Source organism: Peromyscus californicus, unplaced genomic scaffold (assembly GCF_007827085.1).
Source record: "Peromyscus californicus insignis strain IS unplaced genomic scaffold, ASM782708v3 Scaffold_2__1_contigs__length_46816999, whole genome shotgun sequence".
In the NCBI taxonomy this organism is placed as follows: domain Eukaryota; kingdom Metazoa; phylum Chordata; class Mammalia; order Rodentia; family Cricetidae; genus Peromyscus; species Peromyscus californicus.
The window spans coordinates 19,314,106-19,336,437 of NW_026294540.1; the positions used below are offsets into that span (position 1 = coordinate 19,314,106).

At 46.8% G+C, this 22,332-nt stretch overlaps 1 protein-coding gene across 1 annotated transcript; it reads left to right on the forward strand.

Moving 5' to 3' along the window:
• The first annotated feature begins 213 nt into the window (after positions 1-213).
• Ran (RAN, member RAS oncogene family) lies at positions 214-4,653 on the forward strand. Its single transcript, XM_052755523.1, has 7 exons — positions 214-289; positions 549-594; positions 735-819; positions 927-1,052; positions 2,376-2,563; positions 2,738-2,908; positions 3,167-4,653. The coding sequence occupies exons 2-7, from the start codon at positions 559-561 to the stop codon at positions 3,209-3,211; spliced, it is 651 nt and encodes a 216-aa protein (XP_052611483.1). The 5' UTR covers positions 214-289; positions 549-558; the 3' UTR covers positions 3,212-4,653.
• Positions 4,654-22,332: the final 17,679 nt, after the last annotated feature.

The following is a 22,332-nucleotide window of genomic DNA, read 5'->3' on the forward strand; positions in this document are numbered from 1 at the left end:
GCGTTCCCGCTCGCCCGCACCACGTGACCCGACGCCTCCCTCCCCCCCCCCCACCACCCCCCGCCTTCCGCGCTCAGACAGACCAGCAGAGTCGGGAGGGCTTCCCCCCCCCCCGGTGAGGACGTGCGCGTGCGCGTGAGCCCGCGTGGTTGGGCGCGGCGCCGTTGCTCCGCCCCCTCCAGGCCCCGCCCCCTCCGCGCGCCGGCGTCCGCTGCGTCTCCGGCATTTGAATCGCGCTTCCGCCATCTTTCCAGCTTCAGTCGGACAGGCGCGGAGGCTCTGCTGGAAGGTAGCGGCGGGGCCCGGAGGATCGGGGCGGGCGCGGGCGGCGGCGGGGGACGGGGGTTCCCTTCGGGTGGGCGCGGGGGCGGCGGCGGTGAGGAGGGCGAGCGGGCAGCGCCCCTGGGCTTCTCAGCCAGCTTCCCTTCCCAACCCTTCTCCCCCCCCCCCCACCGTCTCACGCCGCGTCCCCGCCTTCCCGCGCGCTCTTCCCGGCCGCGGCCTTTGTGGGGCGCACGTGCCGCAGCCGCTCTCTCTCTCTCCCGCAGGATCGCCGCGATGGCCGCCCAGGGAGAGCCGCAGGTCCAGTTCAAGGTGCGTGTGCGGACGGCCCGGACGGCCCAGCGGGCGGGCGGGCGGACGGGCGGGCGAGCCAGAGGGGAGGTCGGGAGGAGGACAGACAGCATGGCGGGAGGGAAACCGGGCCGCTCACGCCGCTGCCTTCCCTCTTGTAGCTCGTCCTGGTGGGCGACGGCGGCACCGGGAAGACGACGTTCGTGAAGCGCCACTTGACGGGCGAGTTCGAGAAGAAGTATGTCGGTAGGTGCGGCGGGGCTGCGCGGCTGCTGCGGGTGGAGACGGGGGTGGGGAGGTGGGGGGGAAGTCGCCGGTCGGGTATGGCTGACCCCGCCGCCCCGTCCCCGCAGCCACCCTGGGCGTGGAGGTGCACCCGCTCGTCTTCCATACCAACAGAGGGCCCATCAAGTTCAACGTGTGGGACACAGCCGGCCAGGAGAAGTTCGGAGGCCTGCGCGATGGCTACTACATCCAAGGTGAGGTCCTGCGGAAGTGGGCCCGGCCTTGGGAACATGTGCCTGGGGGGGGGGGGGGGAAGCCCGAGATCCGGCCGTTGCCTGGTGACTTAAGACGGGAGAAAGATGCGAGACGCCGTCCCTTCCCAGGGAGGCGACCTCGTTTGTCAGTGGATAGGAGATGATTTTTTTATTCGAGTCGTCCGTTGGTGTCATTCGATCGCATGCTGTGTCATGCTAGGCATGGTTTAGGGTAGACTGTGCGTGTGTCTTTACAGCTCAACAGGAGGCAGGGAAGCTGTAGGGTCGCTTTTTGGTTTTCAAAACTTACATCCAGATATACGGGCAGTGGTTATCCGTGAATATTCCCATCACTTAAAAAAAAAAAAAAAAAAAGATGGGCCTGAGGCCAGTTACTAAAACCCAACTTCAGCCCCAGGGGCCAGGCCCTCTCTCACATGTGAGGGACATGCTATGCCGTGTCAATTGTTCTAACTTTTACTCTTCTCCTTGAAAGTAATACAGAAATTTTAAGGGAAAGGGCCTGTTGGGTGGTTAAAGACAAATGAATGAAAAAAAATATTGTGTGATTTTACTAGCCTGAAAAATCATTGGAAGTTCTTTGATTTCTTGGTGTCTTTTAGCATGGAAAGACACGAAGGTGTTGATCCCTGAATTGAAACTTTTTTTTCCCTTTTTCGGTTTTTTGGTTTTTGTTTTTGTTTTTTTTTTTTTTTCCAGACAGGGTTTCTCTGTGTAGTTTTGGTGCCTGTTCTGGATCTCACTCTGTAGACCAGACTGACCTCGAACTCACAGAGATCTGCCTTGCTCTGCTTCCCGAGTGCTGGGATTAAAGGTGTGCGCCACCACCGCCCAGCAAAACTTTTTTTTTTTTTTCAATTGAAACTTTTTAAACCAGAAAATTGGACTGTACTTTTCCTGCCTCTTTAACTGTATTTTGCTGTCCCTGTAGGTCAGGCATAGTTCTCATTAGCCATTTAAAGACTATATCTCTTGGTTGCAGAGTTTTTATGCATAGGTCCTCCTCACTGTAAAGGAGGTCCTCTAGAATGCTGATATATTATTTTACCTTTGACAAACTTGGGGTGATTAGGTGTCCAGAAGGAGAGTGGGGAGAAGGCAGTTGATGGAGTAAATAGGTCTTGACATTTGAGCTTTCATGTGAAGAGGAATTGGAATTAGTGCCTTGGAATTGGAATTAGTGCCTTGGATTATAGTCTGGTTTTTTTAGTATTGGGATAGAGTGGGTGGATCGTAAGAGGCAGGCCTAAGATGATAATGCTGCAGTAGACTAAGACATCTCAATGCCTTGAATGTTTTCAGCCCAGTGTGCCATTATAATGTTTGATGTAACATCAAGAGTCACTTACAAGAATGTACCTAACTGGCATAGAGATCTGGTGCGTGTGTGTGAAAACATCCCCATTGTATTGTGTGGCAATAAAGTGGATATTAAGGACAGAAAAGTGAAGGCAAAATCTATTGTCTTCCACCGAAAGAAGAACCTTCAGGTATGTTCATAATTTTATTGAATCATTATTAGAAAATATTGTGTGTAAGGCACACATGTCACGTGGGACCAATGTGTTTTGTGTGGATTACAAAATGTCTTTTGTTTAAAGTGTCTTGGAATGGTGTTTACTAACAGGACTTTTTAAACATTAATTTCTTTTTGTTTTAAACAGTACTATGATATTTCTGCCAAAAGTAACTACAACTTTGAAAAGCCTTTCCTCTGGCTTGCCAGAAAGCTCATTGGCGACCCTAATTTGGAGTTCGTTGCCATGCCTGCTCTTGCCCCTCCTGAGGTGGTCATGGACCCAGCTTTGGCAGCACAGTATGAGCATGATTTAGAGGTATTTGTCCTTTTCAGTTTTTCTTACAAGTATGGATGTCTTGCCTTCATGTGTGTCTGCCTGGTGCCTGCAGAGGTCAGGAGCTGCTGGCATTGGATCCTCCCAGCCATGTAGATGCTTGGAGTGAAACCCTGGTCGAGAGCTAGCAGTGCTCTCAACTGATGAGCCATCTTCCAGCCCCATTAGAGTTAGCACTTATGTTTGACTTGGTCATGGCGGTTTTGATCTTTAGTGTTTCTTTTCTGTTTCTTGCTCCAGGTTGCTCAAACGACTGCCCTCCCGGACGAGGATGATGACCTGTGAGAACGTGAAGCTGGAGCCCTGAGTCAGAAGTCTAGTTTTATAGGCAACTGTCCTGTGACGTCAGCGGTGCAGCGTGTGTGCCACCTTATTTAGCTAAGCAGATCGTGTACTTCATTGGGATGCTGAAGGAGATGAATGGGCTTCGAGTGAATGTGGCAGTTAAAACATACCTTCATTTTTTTTGGACTTGCATATTTAGCTGTTTGGAACACAGTTGTTTCCTTCCTGAATTTCAAAAATAAGACTGCTACAGTCACATCACACTGTTCAGTTAGTGGTGAAATCTCGTTTGTTACTGTCATTCCCATTCTTTTTGTTTAGAATCAGAATAAAGTTGTATTTCAAATAATCTAAACAAGTGAAGCATCCCTTGTCTGTAAGCATTTTAAAACCAACATAAGGAAGCTTGTTACAAATGCCTTTGCTTATTACCTGAGGTCCATTCAGCTATGTCCTTGTGCCTACCTTCTCAACCATTTGGATCCGGTCATGACCTAACTCCTGTTACAGGTGTAAATACTGTGACTCAGCCAGGATATCTATCTGCCCTGCCTGCAGTTTGATAGGTAGTTTGACCTAAGAGAAGAGCTTGTTTGAAGATGTTGAGTATGTTTAGTCTATGGACTGTAGTTGACAGTGTCTGTAACCTAGACCTTCAGAAGGTAGAACTGCATTTGATGGAGGCTTGAGGGGTTTCTGAGATGTCTCATGTTGGTTCTCTAAGATGTTATCTGCTTTCAAGTGGTGGTCTCAGCACTCATGAGCTAGGGGCAGGAGGATCTCAGTTCAAGGCCAACCTAGTCTACGTAGCGAGTTTCAGAACTTTACATAGAGAGCCCAGTCTTAAGTGTTAATGGTAGGTAGGCTGTGGCATAGCATCTGATGGTTTTTCCAGACATTGTTTATAGACAGGAAAGGAAATGCTGGAATAAATAGGAGTACCACTGTAGAGCAGGGTGGGTGTCTGGCGTGAAACTGTAGGTTGAGCCTTTTTCTTAGGTGTGTGTGATCCCTGCAGAACTATGTTGTGGTAAGATGTATTTAAAATAAGCCATTCTGTGGGCCCTGCTAGTCCAGTCTACAAAGTTCTTAAAGGGTAGAATACCCTTAGATGGTTACTTTGTTTCTCTCCAAAGAAGGCTGAGTCACTTAATGTGGGGAGGGTGAAGAGAAGGTGTACTGTGTACCAGCTTTTACTGATTTCAAGATGGAATGTGATGTATATGCTGTGCTACAGTCAGGTGAAGACCCTCCCCCAACTGGGATTAGATCTCTTGAATTAATACAATGTGAAACCTGATGTAGAATGCAAATACCCAAGACTGATTATTGTAACAGTTAAATGTAGGAGCTACTCTTAACGTGTTTAACCAGAGTATAGAGGATTTATGTTATTTATTGGAAGAACTGTTGAAAATATATATTGCTTCTGCTTTGCCTAAGTTTTCTGAGTCATCTCTAGTATTTGCTGTAGGAGTAGTGAATGGCTTTTTTCTTTTCTTTGTTATTTTTTTTAAGGATTTGAGGTTTGATCTGCCAAATAGCAGAGATCACATTATTTTAGGGGTGTGATTTTATCCAGTTGTTTTTTGTTTTGTTTTTGGCTTTTCCAGACAGAGTTTCTGTGTAGCCCTGTCTGTTCTGGAACTTTATAGACCAGGCTGGCCTCAATTCAAAAGGTCTGCCTGCCTCTACCTTCTGAGGGCTGGCTTTAAAGGCATGTGGCACCACTGTCTGGCCTCTATTTGGTTTTTACATGTGGGGAAAATTTTCCCCCATTTTAAAAGCATCCCTGAATAGATGGCTTCGTACTAAACAGTTACTGTACAGCAGATAGAACTGGTTGAAGCAAGGTCACTGAGGAGAAGCTGGAAAGTCAGCTGTTGAAGAAATAGTCTATTCTGGGGGCTTTGGGAGGTTTTCCTAAGTCAACATGGAGCATGGAGAAGAGCTTCGCCCTCTACCTGAAGTAGCCCAGAACTGCTTGCATTGGTTCTGGTAGATGCAGCCAGGGACACACGAAGGTAAGAACTGGGTAGAAGCCTGCTTTGGGCTTGTTGGTATGAAGCGGAATAATAACAGAGCAGTTGCTCTCCCCAGCTAAAGCTGCACCATGTCAAACCCGTGCTGGAAGCAATACTGTCAGTCTTGAAGTCTTGAATTGTCTCGGTACCTTTTACTCTTGAAGCTTGAGGTGGAGCTGGGTGATGAAAGGCACCTAGCCATCTAGCTCCCATTCACAGCTAGTAGGACCACATAGGAGCTCAGGCTTCCTGAGGTTCCTGTAGCCACTATGTACCCTCCCTTCTAAGGCCTCCAACCTGTTGAGCATCTCACACATCCCTGATGTAGACATCGCTGGATCCTCCCCTCAGCCCTAGCCTACATGGTGGTAAATTTACAGTGAGTCCAGTGTGCTGTGAGGGCAAAGGTCTTGGATCACTGGCATCCCATGGTTTATTAGTGTTCTTTGGGGAACCAGAGACAGACTAGAGAGCAGAATTTTTGTTTGAGACAGGGTTTCTCTGTAACAGCCCTGGCTATCCTGGAATTTGCTTTGTAGACTAGGCTGGCCTTGAACTCAGATCTGCCTGCCTCTGCCTCCCAAGTGCTGGGATTAAATGCATGTACCAGTACCTTGAGAACAGAATTTTATGAGTTGGGGATTTAGCTCAGTGGTAGAGTGCTTGCCTAGCAAGCACAAGGCTCTGGATTCGGTCCTCAGCTCTGGGGGGGGGAGGGAGGGAGGAATTTTATCACACCATTGGTATGCTACAGGTGCATGATCCACTCTGGTTCATTTGACCCAGCTTTAGGCAGCAGGGAGATGAGTGGACAGTCAGGGTACTGGCCATAAACAAGTGAGATTGGTGCTGTCTAGGTGGGTAGGGACCTCACACTTTAGGAACTGGGCCAGGCACGGATAGTTTGTTCTCAGTGCCAAGCAGTGCTCGGTGACCTGAGGAGCAGTGGCTTTGTTCCAGCAGCCTGAGAGTCACTTGGGGTGTGTTTGGGTTAGAAGGCAGGGTCCTCTGAAGATGTCCCTGGAATCTAGTCCCCTGCAAAGTGCCATTGGTCTGGGAAGAGGCTTGGAGCGGGAGTCCTGGGGCAGATAGACCCGACTGCTGCCTTAAAGGGATGTTCATATGTGGCACCTAGAAGCCACTGGAGACTAAAATGGCTGGCTACAGGTTATGACAGCCAGGAAGGCTGGCTGGGGCCTGTGAATCAGCCTGTTTTATGGAGTCCATTGGTGGTGGTATTGGATAAGCCATGACTGGAAACTGACCTCTTGGGGAGACATAAGGACTCCATTGTATGCTGTGCTGTCTCAAACCAGGAGTTTGTTTCTAACAGGTAGGTAATACAGGCAGGGTTTGCCCTAGGGGTGGAGCTAGAATCCATATGCAGACTGTGTTGTGTAACAGTGTCGTCCAACATTAAACATTTCATCTTGCAGGAAGCTCCTTAAGCAGGAAAGTGAGCAACTCAAAACAGCTTTAGGAAGTCCCTGAAACGAATCAGATTCACTAGCCCCCCCCCCCCCCCCCCCCCCCCCCCCCCCCCCCCCCCAGTAAGCAATAAAAGCTGAGTACCCCTCAGAGGGAAGAAAGTTTAGCTGCAAAGACTCAGACCTCACTAGCTGCCTGGAAGAAGCTTCCTGGGAGAGGTTTAGACCACCTGAGGCACCTGGAAAGGACACTCCCCAAACCTGTTCATTCTGCCTGCAGGCCATGCAGTGTGCTCCAGGTTCCCAGCTTTGTGAGCTGTCACCCACATGGGGAGTGGGCTTTGAGGCAGCAGCTGTGTGAGCCATTTCCGCTCTTCTAAGTAACCCCTCACCCGTATTCCTGTAAGTAACCCCAATAAAACTCATTAGTTCACTAATCTGGACTTTGGTAGTATCGGTAAAATTTGGTCTGTTGTGGGTTCTGTATCTGGAGTGAGTAGATGTGTGTGTTATGTCTCCCCAGGAAAAGTTTTGTCACATAACAGGCTGCACCCGGTAAGGGGGTCATGTGGAGATGACCAGGCCCTGCTGTCGATCCTCTAAGGCATAGAAAACGGCCTCCAGGCTTCTAGGGAAGGGTGCTTGCAAGCTGACTCAAGCCTGGACCAGTAAGCCAGTAGCTGCTTTGTAGGTAGCATTGGCTTTTTTCTTTCCCTGACATGTCTAAGGCCCTCCCCCATGCTTTCTGACCAGTGAAGAATAGCTTGCTCTATTGGGGTTGGGGAGTTAGCTCAGTGGTAGAGCACTTAGGCAAACGCAAGGTCCTGGGTTCGGTCCTCAGTTCAAAAATAAATAAATAAATAAATAAATAAATAAATAAATAAATAAATAAATAAAATGAAAGAATAGCTTGCTGATATTTTGCTGTTATCTTTCAAATGTTTTCTCTAAAGACAAAGGACCAGCAAGAGGCTCGGCAGGTAGAGATGTTTGCCACCAAGCCTGAGGACCTGAGTTCAAGCCTCAGAACCCGTAAGTGGAAAGAGAACCAATTCCTGAAAGCTGCCCTCAGACCTTTGCAAGCATGCTATTATATGTGTGCCCAAACACACACAGGCGTTTGAATAAATGTGATAATAAAACTGCTTTCGGGCTGGAGAGATGGCTCAGTGGTTAAGAGCACCGGCTGTTCTTCCAGAGGTCCTGAGTTCAATTCCCAGCAACCACATGGTGGCTCACAACCATCTGTAATGAGATCTGGTGCCCTCTCCTGGCATGCAGGCAGAACACTATATATCTAATAAATAAATAAACAAACAAATAAATCTTTAAAAAAAAAAAAACTGCTTTCAAAAGAGTTGAAATTAGCCAGGTGGTGGTGGTGCACCCCTATAATCCCAGCACTCGGGAGGCAGAGGCAGGTGGATCTCTCTGAGTTCAAGGCCAGCCTGGGCTACAGAGTGAGTTCCAGGACAGCCAAGGCTACACAGAGAAACCTTTGTCTCAAATACAAAACAAAACAAAACAAAACACACACACACACACACACACACACACACAGAGAGAGAGAGAGAGAGAGAGAGAGAGAGAGAGAGAGAGAGAGAGGTGAAATTGTGCTATAATTCTGCTTCATTCACTTTTCCTTTTACGTAGCTATTAACTAGTCATCCACATCCACAGCATGGATGGACCATAGATCAGTTTGACCAGTTCTGTAGATCTGGCCAAGGTGCGCCCATGCTTGTGCTCTGCTTTGTCATGGGCAACTTTCACCTCTTCTGTTGAACCTAGGACCTTGGTTGGGCTAGGCCAGTGTTTCTCAACCTATGGGTCCCTGACTCCTTTGGGGGATGAATGACCCTTCCAAGGGGTTGGCTAGGACCATCAGAAAACAGATATTTACATTATGATTCGTAACAATAGCAAAATTACACTTATGAAGTAGCAATGAAAATAATTTTGTCCTTGGGGGTCAACACAACATGAGGAACTGTATTAAAAGGTGGCAGCATTAGGAAGGTTGAGAACCACTGAGCTAGGCTAATGCTCTACCACAGGACATCAGTCCTGACTGGACTGGCTGTGGTCTCTAAGTGTTTTACAGTTTCTGTGTTCTACTTCTGTGGGACACTCAAACTGTCGATGGTCTTACTTTCTAAAAGTACACATTGCTTAATGAAAGAGAAACGTTACAGTTACTATTTTGAGGCAAGATTTCACATAGCCCACTCTGACCTCAAACTTGCTGTATAGTCAAGGATTACCTTGAACAGCCTCTACCTCCCAAGTACTGGGATTACAGATGTGCACCACTACATCCAGCAAACTTAAAAAAAAAAAATCCAGTAGTGGGGATTAAGGGCATGTGAGGCAAGTGTCCCACCCACCACTGAGCTATATTCCCAGTTGCAATATTTTTTAATTGCCCTTTAGTTTGTTTAAATTTTGGTTGTTGCTGGGTGGTGGTGGCGCATGCCTTTAATTCCAGCACTCGGGAGTCAGAGCCAGGCGGATCTCTGTGAGTTTGAGGCCAGCCTGGTCTACAGAGCGAGATCCAGGAAAGGCACAAAGCTACACAGAGAAACCCTGTCTCGAAAAACAAACAAACAAAAGATAAATTTTGGTTGTTAATGTGTGTGGGTCCAAATATCATAGTGCATGTGTAGAGGTCAGAGGAAGCCTTGGAAGAATAGGCTCTCTCCTTCCACCCTGTGTGTTCCAGGGATCAAACTCAGGTTGTGACTTGCGTGCCATGTGCCTTTCACAGATGAGTCATCTTGAGGGCTCATCTCACCACCACCACCCCTGCTTCAAGACAGTCTCCCTGTATATCCCAAGCTGGCCTCGAACTTATAATCCTCCTGAATTCTGACTGCTGTAATTACAGATGTGCACCACCATGCCCAACTAAAATTCTATGTGTGTGATGTAACTGTGCCACTACCAGCTTTCTGTGGTTGTTTGTTTTTTCTATTTTGGCTCTTTAGGGGGCCCATCACCCAGCTCCCAATTAAATCACACAGAGGCTTATTCTTACTTATAAATTCCCGGCCTTAGCTTGGCTTGTTGCTAGCCAGCTTTTCTTTTTTTTTTTTTTTGGTTTTTCGAGACAGGGTTTCTCTGTGTAGCTTTGCGCCTTTCCTGGAACTCGCTTTGGAGACCAGGCTGGCCTCGAACTCACAGAGATCCGCCTGGCTCTGCCTCCCGAGTGCTGGGATTAAAGGCGTGCGCCACCACCGCCCGGCGCTAGCCAGCTTTTCTTAACTTTAAATTATCCAGTCTATCTTTGGCCTTGGGGCTTTTATCTTTCTCTCTCTTGTATTCTCTCTCTTGAATGCTTCTTTTTTCCTTCTTTCCGTGTCTGGCTGTGTAGCTGAGTGGCTGGCCCCTGAAGTCCTTCTCTCTTTTCCTGTCTCATTCCTTCTTCCTCTATTAATTCTTTCTGTCTGCCAGGTCTGCCTAGTTCTCTCTCCTGCCTCGCTATTGGTCGTTCGGCTCTTTATTAGACCATCAGGTGTTTTAGACAGGCACAGTAGCACAGCTTCACAGAGTCAAACCAATGCAACATAAACAAAAGTAACACACCTTAAAATAATATTCCCCGACAGCTTTCAGTGTCCAGCTCTGGGCAGGCTGTGTCAAAACTCATAGAATCCTACTCTCCCTTGGTCATGTTATAATTCCTGCTTATAGTCTCAGACTTGTATAAGGCAAGGTGCGTGCTCTTAGTCCCTACTGTTACATACTCATTTGGAGCTTGGAAAACAGTGGCTGGTGATATTGGCAGTGGATCGTAGTCACGAATTTGTTTGTTTGCTTTTTGAGACAGGGTTTTTCTGTGTAGTCCTGAAACTGGATTTGTAAACCAGGATGGCCTTCAACTCACAGAGATCCACCTGCATGGATTCTAAGGGAAAAGATAAGGTGGCTCTAGCCAGGTGTGGTGGCTCATGCCTTTAACCTCAGCATTCAGGAGGCAGAGACGGGGATCTCTGATTTTAAGGCCAGCCTGGTCTACAAAGCTAGTTCTGGACATCCAAGGAATACACAGAGAAACTCTGTCTTGAAAAAACAAAAAAGGAAAAAGAAAATATAAGGTTTGCTGTGGAACTTTTCTACACTATGAATATGTGTTACTTTCATGGGTTAATAAAAAGCTGACAGGTCAGTAGCTGGGCAGGAAGTAGGCAGGAGAGCCAAAATGAGAATGATGGGAAGAAGGAGGACAGAGTCAGGAGAGATGCCAGCCAGCCTTGCAAGAAGCAAAATATGCTAGAGGACAGGTAAAGCCACAAGCCATGTGGCAATACATAGATTAATAGAAATGGGTTAATTTAAGTTGTGAGAGCTAGTTAATAGCAAGCCTGAGCTATTGACCAAGCATTTATAATTCATATAAGCCTCTGTATGTTTATTTGGGACTGGGCAGTTGGGACAGGAAATGTTGGTTTACAAAATATGAGCAGGAAAGCAAGAAATTAATTGAATGCTTAATTGCAAAGAAAGCACATAGTAGGGCAGACCTTGGGAGCTCCCAATGCAGAGGGGCTCACACAAGGAGCTGTATGGCTGCTTCAGTTGGCTGTTTTACTATTTAGGCCATGTGCTTTGCCTTTTATTCTGGCAGTAGCTGGCAGCCATTTGGTAATGGGCTGAGATTACCAGGCTATCCTAAAATGACTTGACCATTTCTACAAACAGCCTTAGTGCCAAATCATCATAATTTTGATTCTCTATAGTTACAGAACTGGGTCAACTTGGCCAGAACATAGAATTGTTAATAAATTGGTCCCTTAATAATGTAGTCTCCTTCCTCCACGCACATGGGACAGCTAGCCCCTCTGTCACTGGTGTCCCTACTTCCCCCACTGGAAGCTCCAATATCACCCCTTAATGACTGAAGAGATCAGAGCCCTCACCCAGGAGGGAGTGATGTGACCTTATGCATGAGCACACCACTGCCCTGCACACTGTTGGGGAGCTGATGGTGTATGGAGGCAGGGAATAGCTGTGAGGTGGTCATTTGCTGTCATATATTGTGTAAGAAGAACCATGGATTTTTCAAACAGTTATAATTGATATTTTTATATAATTTCAGTGAGCATTTTTGTATATACAGTTTGAATGTTTTCTCCTCTTTGGTAGAGATGGCATCTGGAATCTCTTGTACACTGAACACGTGCTCTGCCTTCAGCTGCACCCAGGCCTGTTTGGTCTACTTTACCAGTAGCAGTGAGACTGGTTGGCCAGAACTTGGGAAAATCACTGTGTCTTAAAAGACATTGTTGCAGGGTGGTGGTGGAGCACTCCTTTCATCCCAGCACTTGGGAGGCAGAGGCAGGTGGATCTCTGAGTTTGAGGCCAGCCTGGTCTACAGAGTGGGAGTTCCAGGACAGCCAGGGCTATACAGAGAAATCATGTCTCAAAAAGCCAATAAATAATGTAAGGGGCTGGAGAGATGGCTTGGAGGTTAAGAGCACTGGCTGCTCTTCCAGAGGTCCTGAGTTCAATTCCCAGCAACCACATGGTGGCTCACAACCACCTATTATAATATCTGGTGCCCTCTTCTGGCTTGCAGGCAAACAAGCAGGCAGGACACTGTATAAACAATCAATAAATTTATAAAAAATAAAATAAAAGACATTGTCACATGGTCCTTTTGGAACCTGGACTGGTTTCAAAAGAATGACCCAGTTATAATACACTAATGTTTAATAAGGTGACTGGTACCTGGAAACCAGCACTCTGAAGGAAAGCCAGGACTTCCTTGGTGACAGTGCCCAGGCTATTGGTAGATGTGTGTACTGCTGGGAGTCATCCATCTTGTCTGTCTCCCTGGTACATCATTACACAAGTGCGCCAGCATTCCCTCTGTGTTGGTTTCCTGCAGTTTGCCATTGTGACAGGTTCCTGCAGAACCGGTCATCCCAAAACATCACACAGATAGGCTCTCCATTCTAGAGGCCTGACCGTTGAGATCCAAGGAAAAACAGGGCCAGGTAAGGAGGAGGTCCCTCTCAGTCTTTGGGGAGGCTCTGTCCCATGCTCATCTTGAGTTCCTGGGGGTTCTTCACAATCTTTGGTGACTGTCTTAGTTACTGTTCTATTGCTGTGAAGAGATACCATGACCAAGGCAACTCTAAAACACACACACACACACACACACACACACACACACACACACACACACATTAAATTAGGGGCTTGCTTGCAGTTTCAGAGGGTTAGTCTGTTATCATCATGGTGGGAAGCAGACAGGCATGGCACTGGAGCAGTAGCTAAGAGCTTTACATCCTGATCCAAGGCAGCAGGCAAAGAGACACTGGACCTGGCACAGGCTTTTAAAATCTCAAACCCCACTGGGCATTGGTAGCACATGCATTTAATCCCAGCACTCAGGAGGCAGAGGCAGGCATATCTCTGAGTTTGAGGCCAGCCTGGTATACCAAGTGAGGTCGAGGTAGCAGCCAGTGCTACCCAGAGAAACCCTGTCTCCAAAAAACCAAAACTAAAACCAAACTTCAAAGCCCACCCCTGTTGACACACCTCCAACAAGACCACACCTACTCCAACAAGGCCCTACTTTCTATTTCTTACAAATAGTTCATTAACTGAGGACTAAGCATACAAATATACGAACCATTTTCATTCAAACCACTACAATGGGCCGGGCAGTGGTGGTGCATGCCTTTCTTTAATCCCAGCACTCGGGAGGCAGAGCCAGGTGGATCTCTGTGAGTTCGAGGCCAGCCTGGTCTATGGAGTGAGATCCAGAACAGCACCAAAGCTACCCAGAGAAATCCTGTCTTGAAAACAACAACAACAAAAACCAAACCACCACAATGGCCCCAGACTTGGAGGTGCCTCTCCTACTTATCTCCCACCTCCTAAGGTCCCCTCCCTCTGTGCGTGTCTGTCTCTACCTCTGCTGTTCCAATAAGGACAGATGTCACACCAGCTGCCTCAATGTGACTTCAACAAATGCACCTGCACGAACCCCATTCCTAAATAAGTCATACATTCCGAGATTAAATGGGCTATTACCAAGCATGTCTTGTGGGGATATGGATCGGCTTACAGCAATCTCCTGCCAGTAACTAAAAGGTCTACACAAGTGTCTCACTATCGACGTTGTCCTTCATGCCTTGTGCCTGAGCCTAGGGTCCCTTTTGGATCGAAACACCCCTCCCCCCATAGAAGTGAATGGCTAGATAAAGGACACTTGATGAATTTCATGAGATGGTGACAGAGTCTCCCCAAAGACATAGACTGTGTCCCCCAACCCTGGGTTGTATCTGGTTTCTGTTGATTCGTTTGTTTTTAAGATTTATTTATTTATTTATTTGGTTTTTTCGAGACAGGGTTTCTCTATGTAGCTTTGCGCCTGTCCTGGATCTCCCTGGCTGGCCTCCAACTCACAAAGATCCCCCTGGCTCTGCCACCCGAGTGCTGAGATTAAAGGTGTGCACCACCACTGCCCGGCTTAAGATTTATTTTACTTGTGTTTGCATAGACGCATGTGGGTGCAATGTCCACAGAAGCCCGGAGAGGGTATTGCATCTCCTGGAGCTGGAGTCCCATGTGCTTGTGAGCCACCATATGGGTACTGGGAACCCAACCCAGGTCCTCTGCAAGGGCAGCAAGTACTAGTAAGTGCTGAGCCATCTTTCCAGCCCCTGTCTAAATTGAGGAAAAAAAATGAATCAGGTAATTAAACTTTTGGAAATATTCTTCAGGGGTCACTTGCTAACTTGGAGCAGGTTTGAGACAGGAGGTAATTTCAAGTCTAGACATCTTTGCCCTTTGCCCATGTTTAGGCCAGAGGATGTTAACTCCTGTTAACACTCTTCGTCTGAGACTATTAGGTGGCTGGGGAAATGATTCAGTGGTTGGAGCACCTGCTGCTCTTGTAGAACACCTGGGTTTGGTTCACAGCACTCTTATGATGACTCACAATCATCTTTAATTCCGGTTCCAAAGGATCCCACGCCCCCTTCTGGCCTCTATAGGCGCTGCACTCATGTGGCATACACATATAGTCACACATACACATATGTCAAGTACAAATTAAAATGAGACCCCTCTACATGCTTACTGGAGTGGTGTGAGCCCAGAACCTTGACAACATCTAATGTTAAAGAGGATGCAGGTAATGGGAACTCTCGTTCACTACTTGGAGAATTGAGTGGTTTCTCATAAAACTAGGCATAGTCTTACTGTATGATTTAGTGGTCATGTTCCTTTGTAGTTACCCCTAGTGGGCTGAACTTACTTCTACAAAAACCTTCCATGTGGATATTTATAGATATTTATAGAAACTTTTTCATAATTGTCCCGCAGCAGCATCCATGGTACATTTAGAATATAATTAAGCAAAGAAAAGAGCCAAGCAACTGGGCGGGGGAGATGGCTCAGGGGTAAGAGCGTTTGCTATGCAAGCACATGGGTTCGAATCCCCGGCAACTGCAGAAAAAGGGGACATGGGTGAACACACTTGTAAACTCAATGCTGGCAGCAGTGGAGCAGAGATAAGATTGCCAGGGCTCACAGGTCTCCAGTGGAAAAAAACGATGAACTCCAAGTTCAGTGAGCCTGTCTCTAGAACAAGGCAGAGAGTGATAGAGAAGGACACTGGATGTTCTCTTCTGACCTCAGGGAGTTCTCATGAGCATGTGCACACTATACACTACACACACACACACACACACACACACACACACACACACACACACACACACACACACACCACAAAACAAAAACCACTCAACAATCAAGCCATGAAAACCAGGAAGGGACCTTGGGTGGACATCACTGCTCTTGGGACCCTTTTCTCTTACTGGGTTGCCTTGTTCAGCCTTGATATGAAGGTTTATGCCTAGTCTTATTGCGTCTTGTTACGCTGCGTTAGGTTGACATCCCTGGGAGGCCTGTTCTTTTCTGAAGGGAAACAGAGGAGCAGTGGATCTGGGGGGAGGGAAAGTGGAGGAGGGATGGGAGGAGTAGAAGGAGGGGAGGCTGTGGTCTGGGTGTATTGTGTGAGAGAAGAAATAAAAACATTAAGAACAAACAACAAGCTGGGCAGTGGTGGCGCACACCTTTAATCCCTGAACTCAGAAGGCAAAGGCAGGTGGATCTCTGTGAGTTCGAGGCCAGCCAGGTCTACAGAGGTAGTTCCAGGACAGGCTCCAAAGCTATAGAGAAACCCTGTCTAAAAAAAAAAGGAAAAAAGGAGAAGGAGGAGGAGGAGGAGGAGGAGGAGGAGGAGGAGGAGGAGGAGGGAGGAGGAGGAGAAGGAGGAGAAGGAGAAGGAGGAGGAGGAGGAGGAGGAGGAGGAGAAGAAGAAGAAGAAGAAGAAGAAGAAGAAGAAGAAGAAGAAGAAGAAGAAGAAGAAGAAGCTGCCAATGTAAAGTAGTTGTGATTCCAATTCTGCCACATTCCACCCACAACAAGGAAAAGGCAGGCCTGTTGAGACATCATTAATATGAACAGCTGCCAGGGAGGTCAGAAATGAGCAGGTGGAGCACAGAGGACCCCAGGAGCAGGGGAACCCACTCTGCATGAAGCCGAAATGATGGACAATATCCCTTCACACCACAGAACACACAGGGCCAGGATGAACCCTGATGTCCCTCATGGATGCCCAGGAGGATAATGTTCATGGAGGTTCATTCAACGTAACAAATGTGCCTGTGAGAAAGAGTGCTGATGGATGTACACACAGTAGGGGGAGTCCAGGGCATCCAGGAGTACTGTATTCTGTACACAATTTTTCCATGATCCCAAGACTGCTCTAAAAATAAAGTCTATTTCAGATAATAAGTTTTAGGTATATCTAAACCTGTACAGAGACAGCTGTCAGTGGGAAAAAGTTGAGCATCTTTTGCTGGACAATTTGTTAGTAAAACTGACTTGCACAATTTGTCCTTTGAAGCTTTTTCAGGTCATCTGAGAAGCAAGTACCTGAGCTGCTAACATGGGCAGTTAAGCCATCTGAGTCCAGGTGAAGGAGCCAGAAGCCTCAACATTTCTGCCCAGAGCTAAGAGTATGAGAGACTTTTGGAAACAGGGTCTCACTATGCAGTCCTGGTTAGCACTAGACTCAAGATCCTCCTGCCTCAGCCTCCCCAGTGTTGGGATTATCACACTGAGTGGGGGTTTCCTGTTCTGACTGCTTGGTCTCAAATAACCGACTCAGAGGCTGAATATGAATTATAAATGCTCAGCTGACAGCTCAGGCTTGTTACTAGCTAACTCATACTTTTTTTTTTTTTTTTTGGTTTTTCGAGACAGGGTTTCTCTGTGTAGCTTTGCGCCTTTCCTGGAACTCACTCTGTAGACCAGGCTGGCCTCGAACTCACAGAGATCCGCCTGGCTCTGCCTCCCGAGTGCTGGGATTAAAGGCGTGCGCCACCACCACCTGGCCTAACTCTTATACTTAAATTAGCGCATATTTTTATCTATGCTTTGCCACGTGGCTCATGTCTTGTTACCTCATTTTTACACATTCTGCTTGTTAGGTGGCTGGCTGGTGTCTCCTGACTCTGCCCTTCTCCTTCCCATAATCCTTAATTTGGTCACCTTGCCTACATACACTTCTTGCCTAGCTACTGGCCAGTCATCTTCTTTTCTTTTTCTTTCTTTCTTTTTTTTTTTTTTTTTTTTTTTGAGACAGGGTTTCTCTGTGTAGCTTTGGAGCCTGTCCTGGAACTCACTCTGTAGCCCAGGCTGGCCTCACCAATCATTTTATTAAACAAATTTGAGTGACAAATCTTTACAGTGTACAAGAGGATTATTCCACAGTAGGGAAATTCACCATTTTAAACACTTGAGAGTCTTAGACTGTCTGCCACTAATTTGGGCACTTTGAAATGCTGCTGGGTGGTGCTGGAGCAATGACTCAGTGCTTAAGAGCACTGGTCGCTCTTCCAGAGGACCTGGGTCCAATTCCCAGCACCCGTATGGCAGTTCACCACTGTGTGTTACTCCAGGGGATCTGACACCCTCATATAGGCATAAGTAAAAATAAATAAATCATTTAAAAAAAAAAGAGAGCATTTCTAATGTAAGGTAGCACTTTAATCCCAGCATTTGGGAGACAGAGAGAGACAGCTCTCTGAGTTTTAGGCCAGCCTGGCCTACAGAGTAAGTTCCAGGACAGCCAGAGAGCTACACAGAGAAACCCTGTCACCCCCCCCCCCCCCAAAAAAAAAAAGAAAAAGAAAAAAAATATAGAAAATACTGCTCTGAGCTATTCATGGTATAAGTCTATTTACAGCAGACGGCAGAAGACTGACAGGAAGATGTGCCTGGCAAATGAGTTGACAGGAGAGGATGTATCTGAGCCATTAAAAGAGAGCTGAGCTGTTAGTTTGCTCACGTGGAAGAAAAGAAACCTGGCTGGGGAGATGGTCCAGTTGGCAAAGTGTTGCCACACAAGCATGAGGTCCTGAGTTTGACCCCCAGCACACACATAAAACAGCTAAGTGCAGTGTACATTGTAATCCTGGTTCTGGGAAGGTGGATACAAGAGGATCTCTGAGGCTCACTGGCCAACCAGATTAAAGACTACTTGGTAGGCTCCTGGCCAATTAGAGACCTTGTCTCAAAAAAAAACAAAGTATGTTATGTGTGTGTGTGGCGGGGGATGGGGGGTTGGGGGGTGGAGGGTGGGGGGGCTGGGGATCTAGATCAGTCAGTAAGAGTGCTTGTTAGCATGCATAGGGTCCTGGGTTTGATCCCTAGTGCTGCATAAATGAGGTGTACAGGTGCAAATCTGCAATCCCAGTATTTAGGGCATAGGCAAGGAGATCAGAAGTTCAAAAGCAGCCTGGACTACATGAGATGCAATAATAATAATAATAACAACAATGATAATAATAGTAACAATAAATACAATTAATAATAATAATAATAATAATAATAATAATAATAATAATAATAATAATGGGGCTGGAAAGATGTCTCTGCATCTAAGAACACTTCCTGTCCTTCAAGAGGACTGGATCTCTCAACACAGCACCCACATTAGAGTCTCACAACTGCCTGTAACTCCAACTCCGGGGACTCAGACTCCCTCTTCTGGCCTCCACAGGGACTGCACTCATGTGGCATGCACTCCCATAGACACATACACGTAAACAAAAATAAAAATGAATCTTTTGTTTGTTTGTTTTGTTTTTTTGAGATAGGGTTTCTTTGTGGAACAGCTCTGGCTGTCCTGGAACTTGATTTGTAGACCAGGTTGACCTTGAACTCACAGAGATCCACCTGCCTCCTGGGTGCTGGGATTAAAGGCATGTGCCACAATCACTTGGCCTAAAAATAATTTTTTTTTTTTCCGAGGCAGGGTTTCTCTGTGTAGCTTTGGAGCCACCACCTCCTGGCTTCCCCCAGCTTCTTATCTCTTCTCTGGGACCTTCTGGTTCTAGAGATTTTGTTACCAGAGAATACCCCAGTGGATGTCCTTGATCTGCTACTTTCCCTCAGTCACACTTCCAAGGCTTGTGTTATTTTTTTTTTCCTTTCTTTTTATGGCGGAATACTATTCTGTTGTGTGGATAGACCATACCACCTTGTCCACTCATCACCTGGTGGACGTTTTCAATCTGCAAACATTCACAGGAGCTTTGTTTTTCCTTTTAACCTGTTTTAAATTCTTTAAGATATTTGGATAGGGATAAGATGGTTGGTTCTTACGGGAATTCCATACCTAACTTATATATCTTATTTCATCAAAATTATATTTATGTATTTAATGTGTGTGTGTTTGTGTGTGTGTGTATGTGTGTGTGTGTGTGTGTGTGTGTGTGTGTGTGTGTGTGTGTGTATGTGAATGCATGTGGAGGTCAGAGGACAAGTTGCAGGAGTCAGTTCGTTCCTTCCACCACATGAGTTGAACTTGCTGAGCCGTCTTGCTGGCCCTTTCCTTTTTCTCATTTATTATTATTAAAGGTTCATTTTTTATTCTATGTATATGAATGTTTTATCTTCACGTAGGTCTGTGCACCATGGGTGTGCCTGGTGTCAGAGGAGAGCAGAAGAGGGTGTAAGGATTTCTGAGAGCCAGAGTTACAAATAGTTGCTGGGAATCGAACCTGGGTACTCTGGAAGAGCAACAGGTGCTCTGAACTGCTCAGCCATTTCTACAGCCCCGTGAAGAAGAGGTTCATTTTGCCTCATGCTTTGAGGGTGCAGCCCGTCATGGCGGGGAAGGCACAGCAGCAGGAGCCTTAGGCGGCTGGTCACTTGGCATCCGCAGTCAGGAAGCAGAGAGAGATGAACGCTGGTGCTCAGCTCACTTTCTCCTTTTCATTCAGTCGGAGATGCCAGGACCTGGGATGGACGGTGCTGCCCACATTCGTGGTGGGTTTTCCTTCCTCTGTGAAACCTTTTTGCCACCCTTGCGGACAGGCTCAGAGATGTATCTTCTAGGTGGTTCCAAATCCCATCAAGGGCACAGGGAAGGCGAACCCTCACAGTGAGTTATTTGAAGTAGAAGCTGCTCAGTTGGAGCCTCCGGCTCACCCCTGCATTATCAGGAAGCCCCATTCCTGTCTCTCTCTCTCTCTCCAAACTCCACCCACTCAGCGAGCCTCTGAACAAAGGAAAGGCGCCAGAAAGCCCAGTTCTATATTTTTGGTGGCTTTTGCAGCTTCCTCCCCTGAAGTTACCAGGCCCCAAGTCCCCACGTAAGTGCTCAGCTTTTGACCATACTTCAGGACAAACCCAGTTTGGGGCAGACACATCATCACCCCTCACCTACAGTCTATAAAACTTTCCCGCCCTGGCTCGGTGCAAGACTTCTCTGGCCTCGATCTCTAGGACCAGAGAACCTGCCTTACACTTTTCCAATTTGGTTTGATCTGGCTTACTGCGTCGGGGGAGAGACCTATTGGGGGGAGAAGGAAACCTATTAGAAGCTGTTTTCATTTAAAGTCCAGCTAATTTTTTGTCTTTTAGGGCTCAAGCCTTCCAGTCGTTTGTTTTTTGTCTTGTTGTTGTTGTTCTAGAGGATTTTGGACTTTATACAGCCCCTCCATGATAAATTTTGTATTAAACTTACACAGGGTCAAGTGCAAGAGTCCTTTTTTCGTGTAGACAGCCCGTCGATCGATTTGTTGAAAATAAGCTCTTTTGCACATTGTATTACCTTGACATCTTGCCAAAAATCCACTGACAAAACATGTGCAGCTCACTGTCGGACTCATCAATTCTGTGTTGATGCTCTGACACCGTCACCCCCGGTGTCTCTGATTTACGTGGCTTATTCCTTGGTGTTTGAGAAGCGAAATGTTCCAGTTTCTCTTTTGTGAATCTGCCGATTCAAGTCCTGTCCTTGTGGCCACCTTTATTTAACTTTAGTGACCCCCGTGCTGCAAACACAGCCTCACAATGTGGAACCTGGTGGATACTTTGGCATGCGGGGGTGTGGGGCAGAGACATTCAGTCTTCCACAGCTTGCTGGTTCCAGCACCCCTGCTTCTTTCCAGCCTCCTCGACCTCCCCCGACAACACTCTTCTAGGCAACACCTGATCTTATTCAGCAGCTCTTCTGATGTGGGCCAGAAAGTGGTATCGAATTCTAGGCAATCCCCACATTTAACTCCCACTTCAAAGGCAGTGTGGGGGGGTCAGAGGACTCCGCTGAATTGCATCAGCCAAGCCCAGAATTCAGGAAGCACAAGAGAACAGCCCGGGGCAAAACAAGGAAGGACGAGGGGACTTTAGAGCTCACACACTTGAAAGCTGTGCAGAGCATCCTGGTCTTAACAAACTAAGGGACATATTTGCCACATAGTTTTAGAAAAATGGGCATTTGACTAATGGTTCTCAGGATTTACACTCTTCTGTGCGATAGATTTTTGAAGTCTACTTTTCTTAAGTATGAACAGTCAAGTAAGAAATGTGTTTATTCCCTCATCCATCTTTCCTGACAGCTTCCATGGTCATAGATGATTGATAGATCTGGTACTTCAATCCCGACGGCACGGTGGTAATTTCTTGACTCTACGGTTCTTGAGCTTGTTAACTGTGACTCTTCTGAAGAGTAGGTTCCTTCATTAACCACTTGATAACCCTGACACAAACCCATATGGGACAGGCATAGTTAATACCCGTACTTTCTTACCAATAATGATGGATAATCTTCACTGTCAGCTTGACCAGATTTAGAGTCACCTTGACCAGATTTGGAGTCACCTAGGAGACACACCTCTGTGTGTGCCTGTGAGGGTGTCTCTAGAGAGGTTTAACTGAGGAGGTACAGTCACCTGGGATGTAGTTGGCATCATCCCACAGATTGGACTGAATAAAAAGGAGAAAGTGAGCTGAGCACCAGCATCATCTCTCTCTGCTTCCTGTACCCTGTGAATACAATGCAGTCAGGTGCCTCTTGTTTCTACCAACATGCCTTCGCCACCATGACGGACTATATACTCGACCATGACTAAAACCCCTATTTTCCTTAAGTTGCCTTTGTTAGTATTTTGTTACCACAATGAGAAGCCACTAATATATCAACTTTGAGAAGAATGACTTGGTACTCAGTTTCCAGGATGACCAGTGAGTGTTTTCCATGGTGGCATCATTAGAGGCGTAGAGATTCTTATATCTTGGTTGTGTTTCAATATAGTGAAGTCATTATTTTCTTCTTCCATGGCTGAAGGCTCTC

What these genes read in the sequence shown, in the direction of transcription:
- Ran (XM_052755523.1), top strand. Translation starts at nt 559, where the DNA reads ATGGCCGCCCAGGGAGAGCCGCAGGTCCAGTTCAAG. An exon ending in GTTCGAGAAGAAGTATGTCG is followed by an intron (nt 820 to 926) that starts GTAGGTGCGGCG and finishes CCGTCCCCGCAG; the next exon opens with CCACCCTGGGCGTGGAGGTG. An exon ending in CGATGGCTACTACATCCAAG is followed by an intron (nt 1,053 to 2,375) that starts GTGAGGTCCTGC and finishes GAATGTTTTCAG; the next exon opens with CCCAGTGTGCCATTATAATG.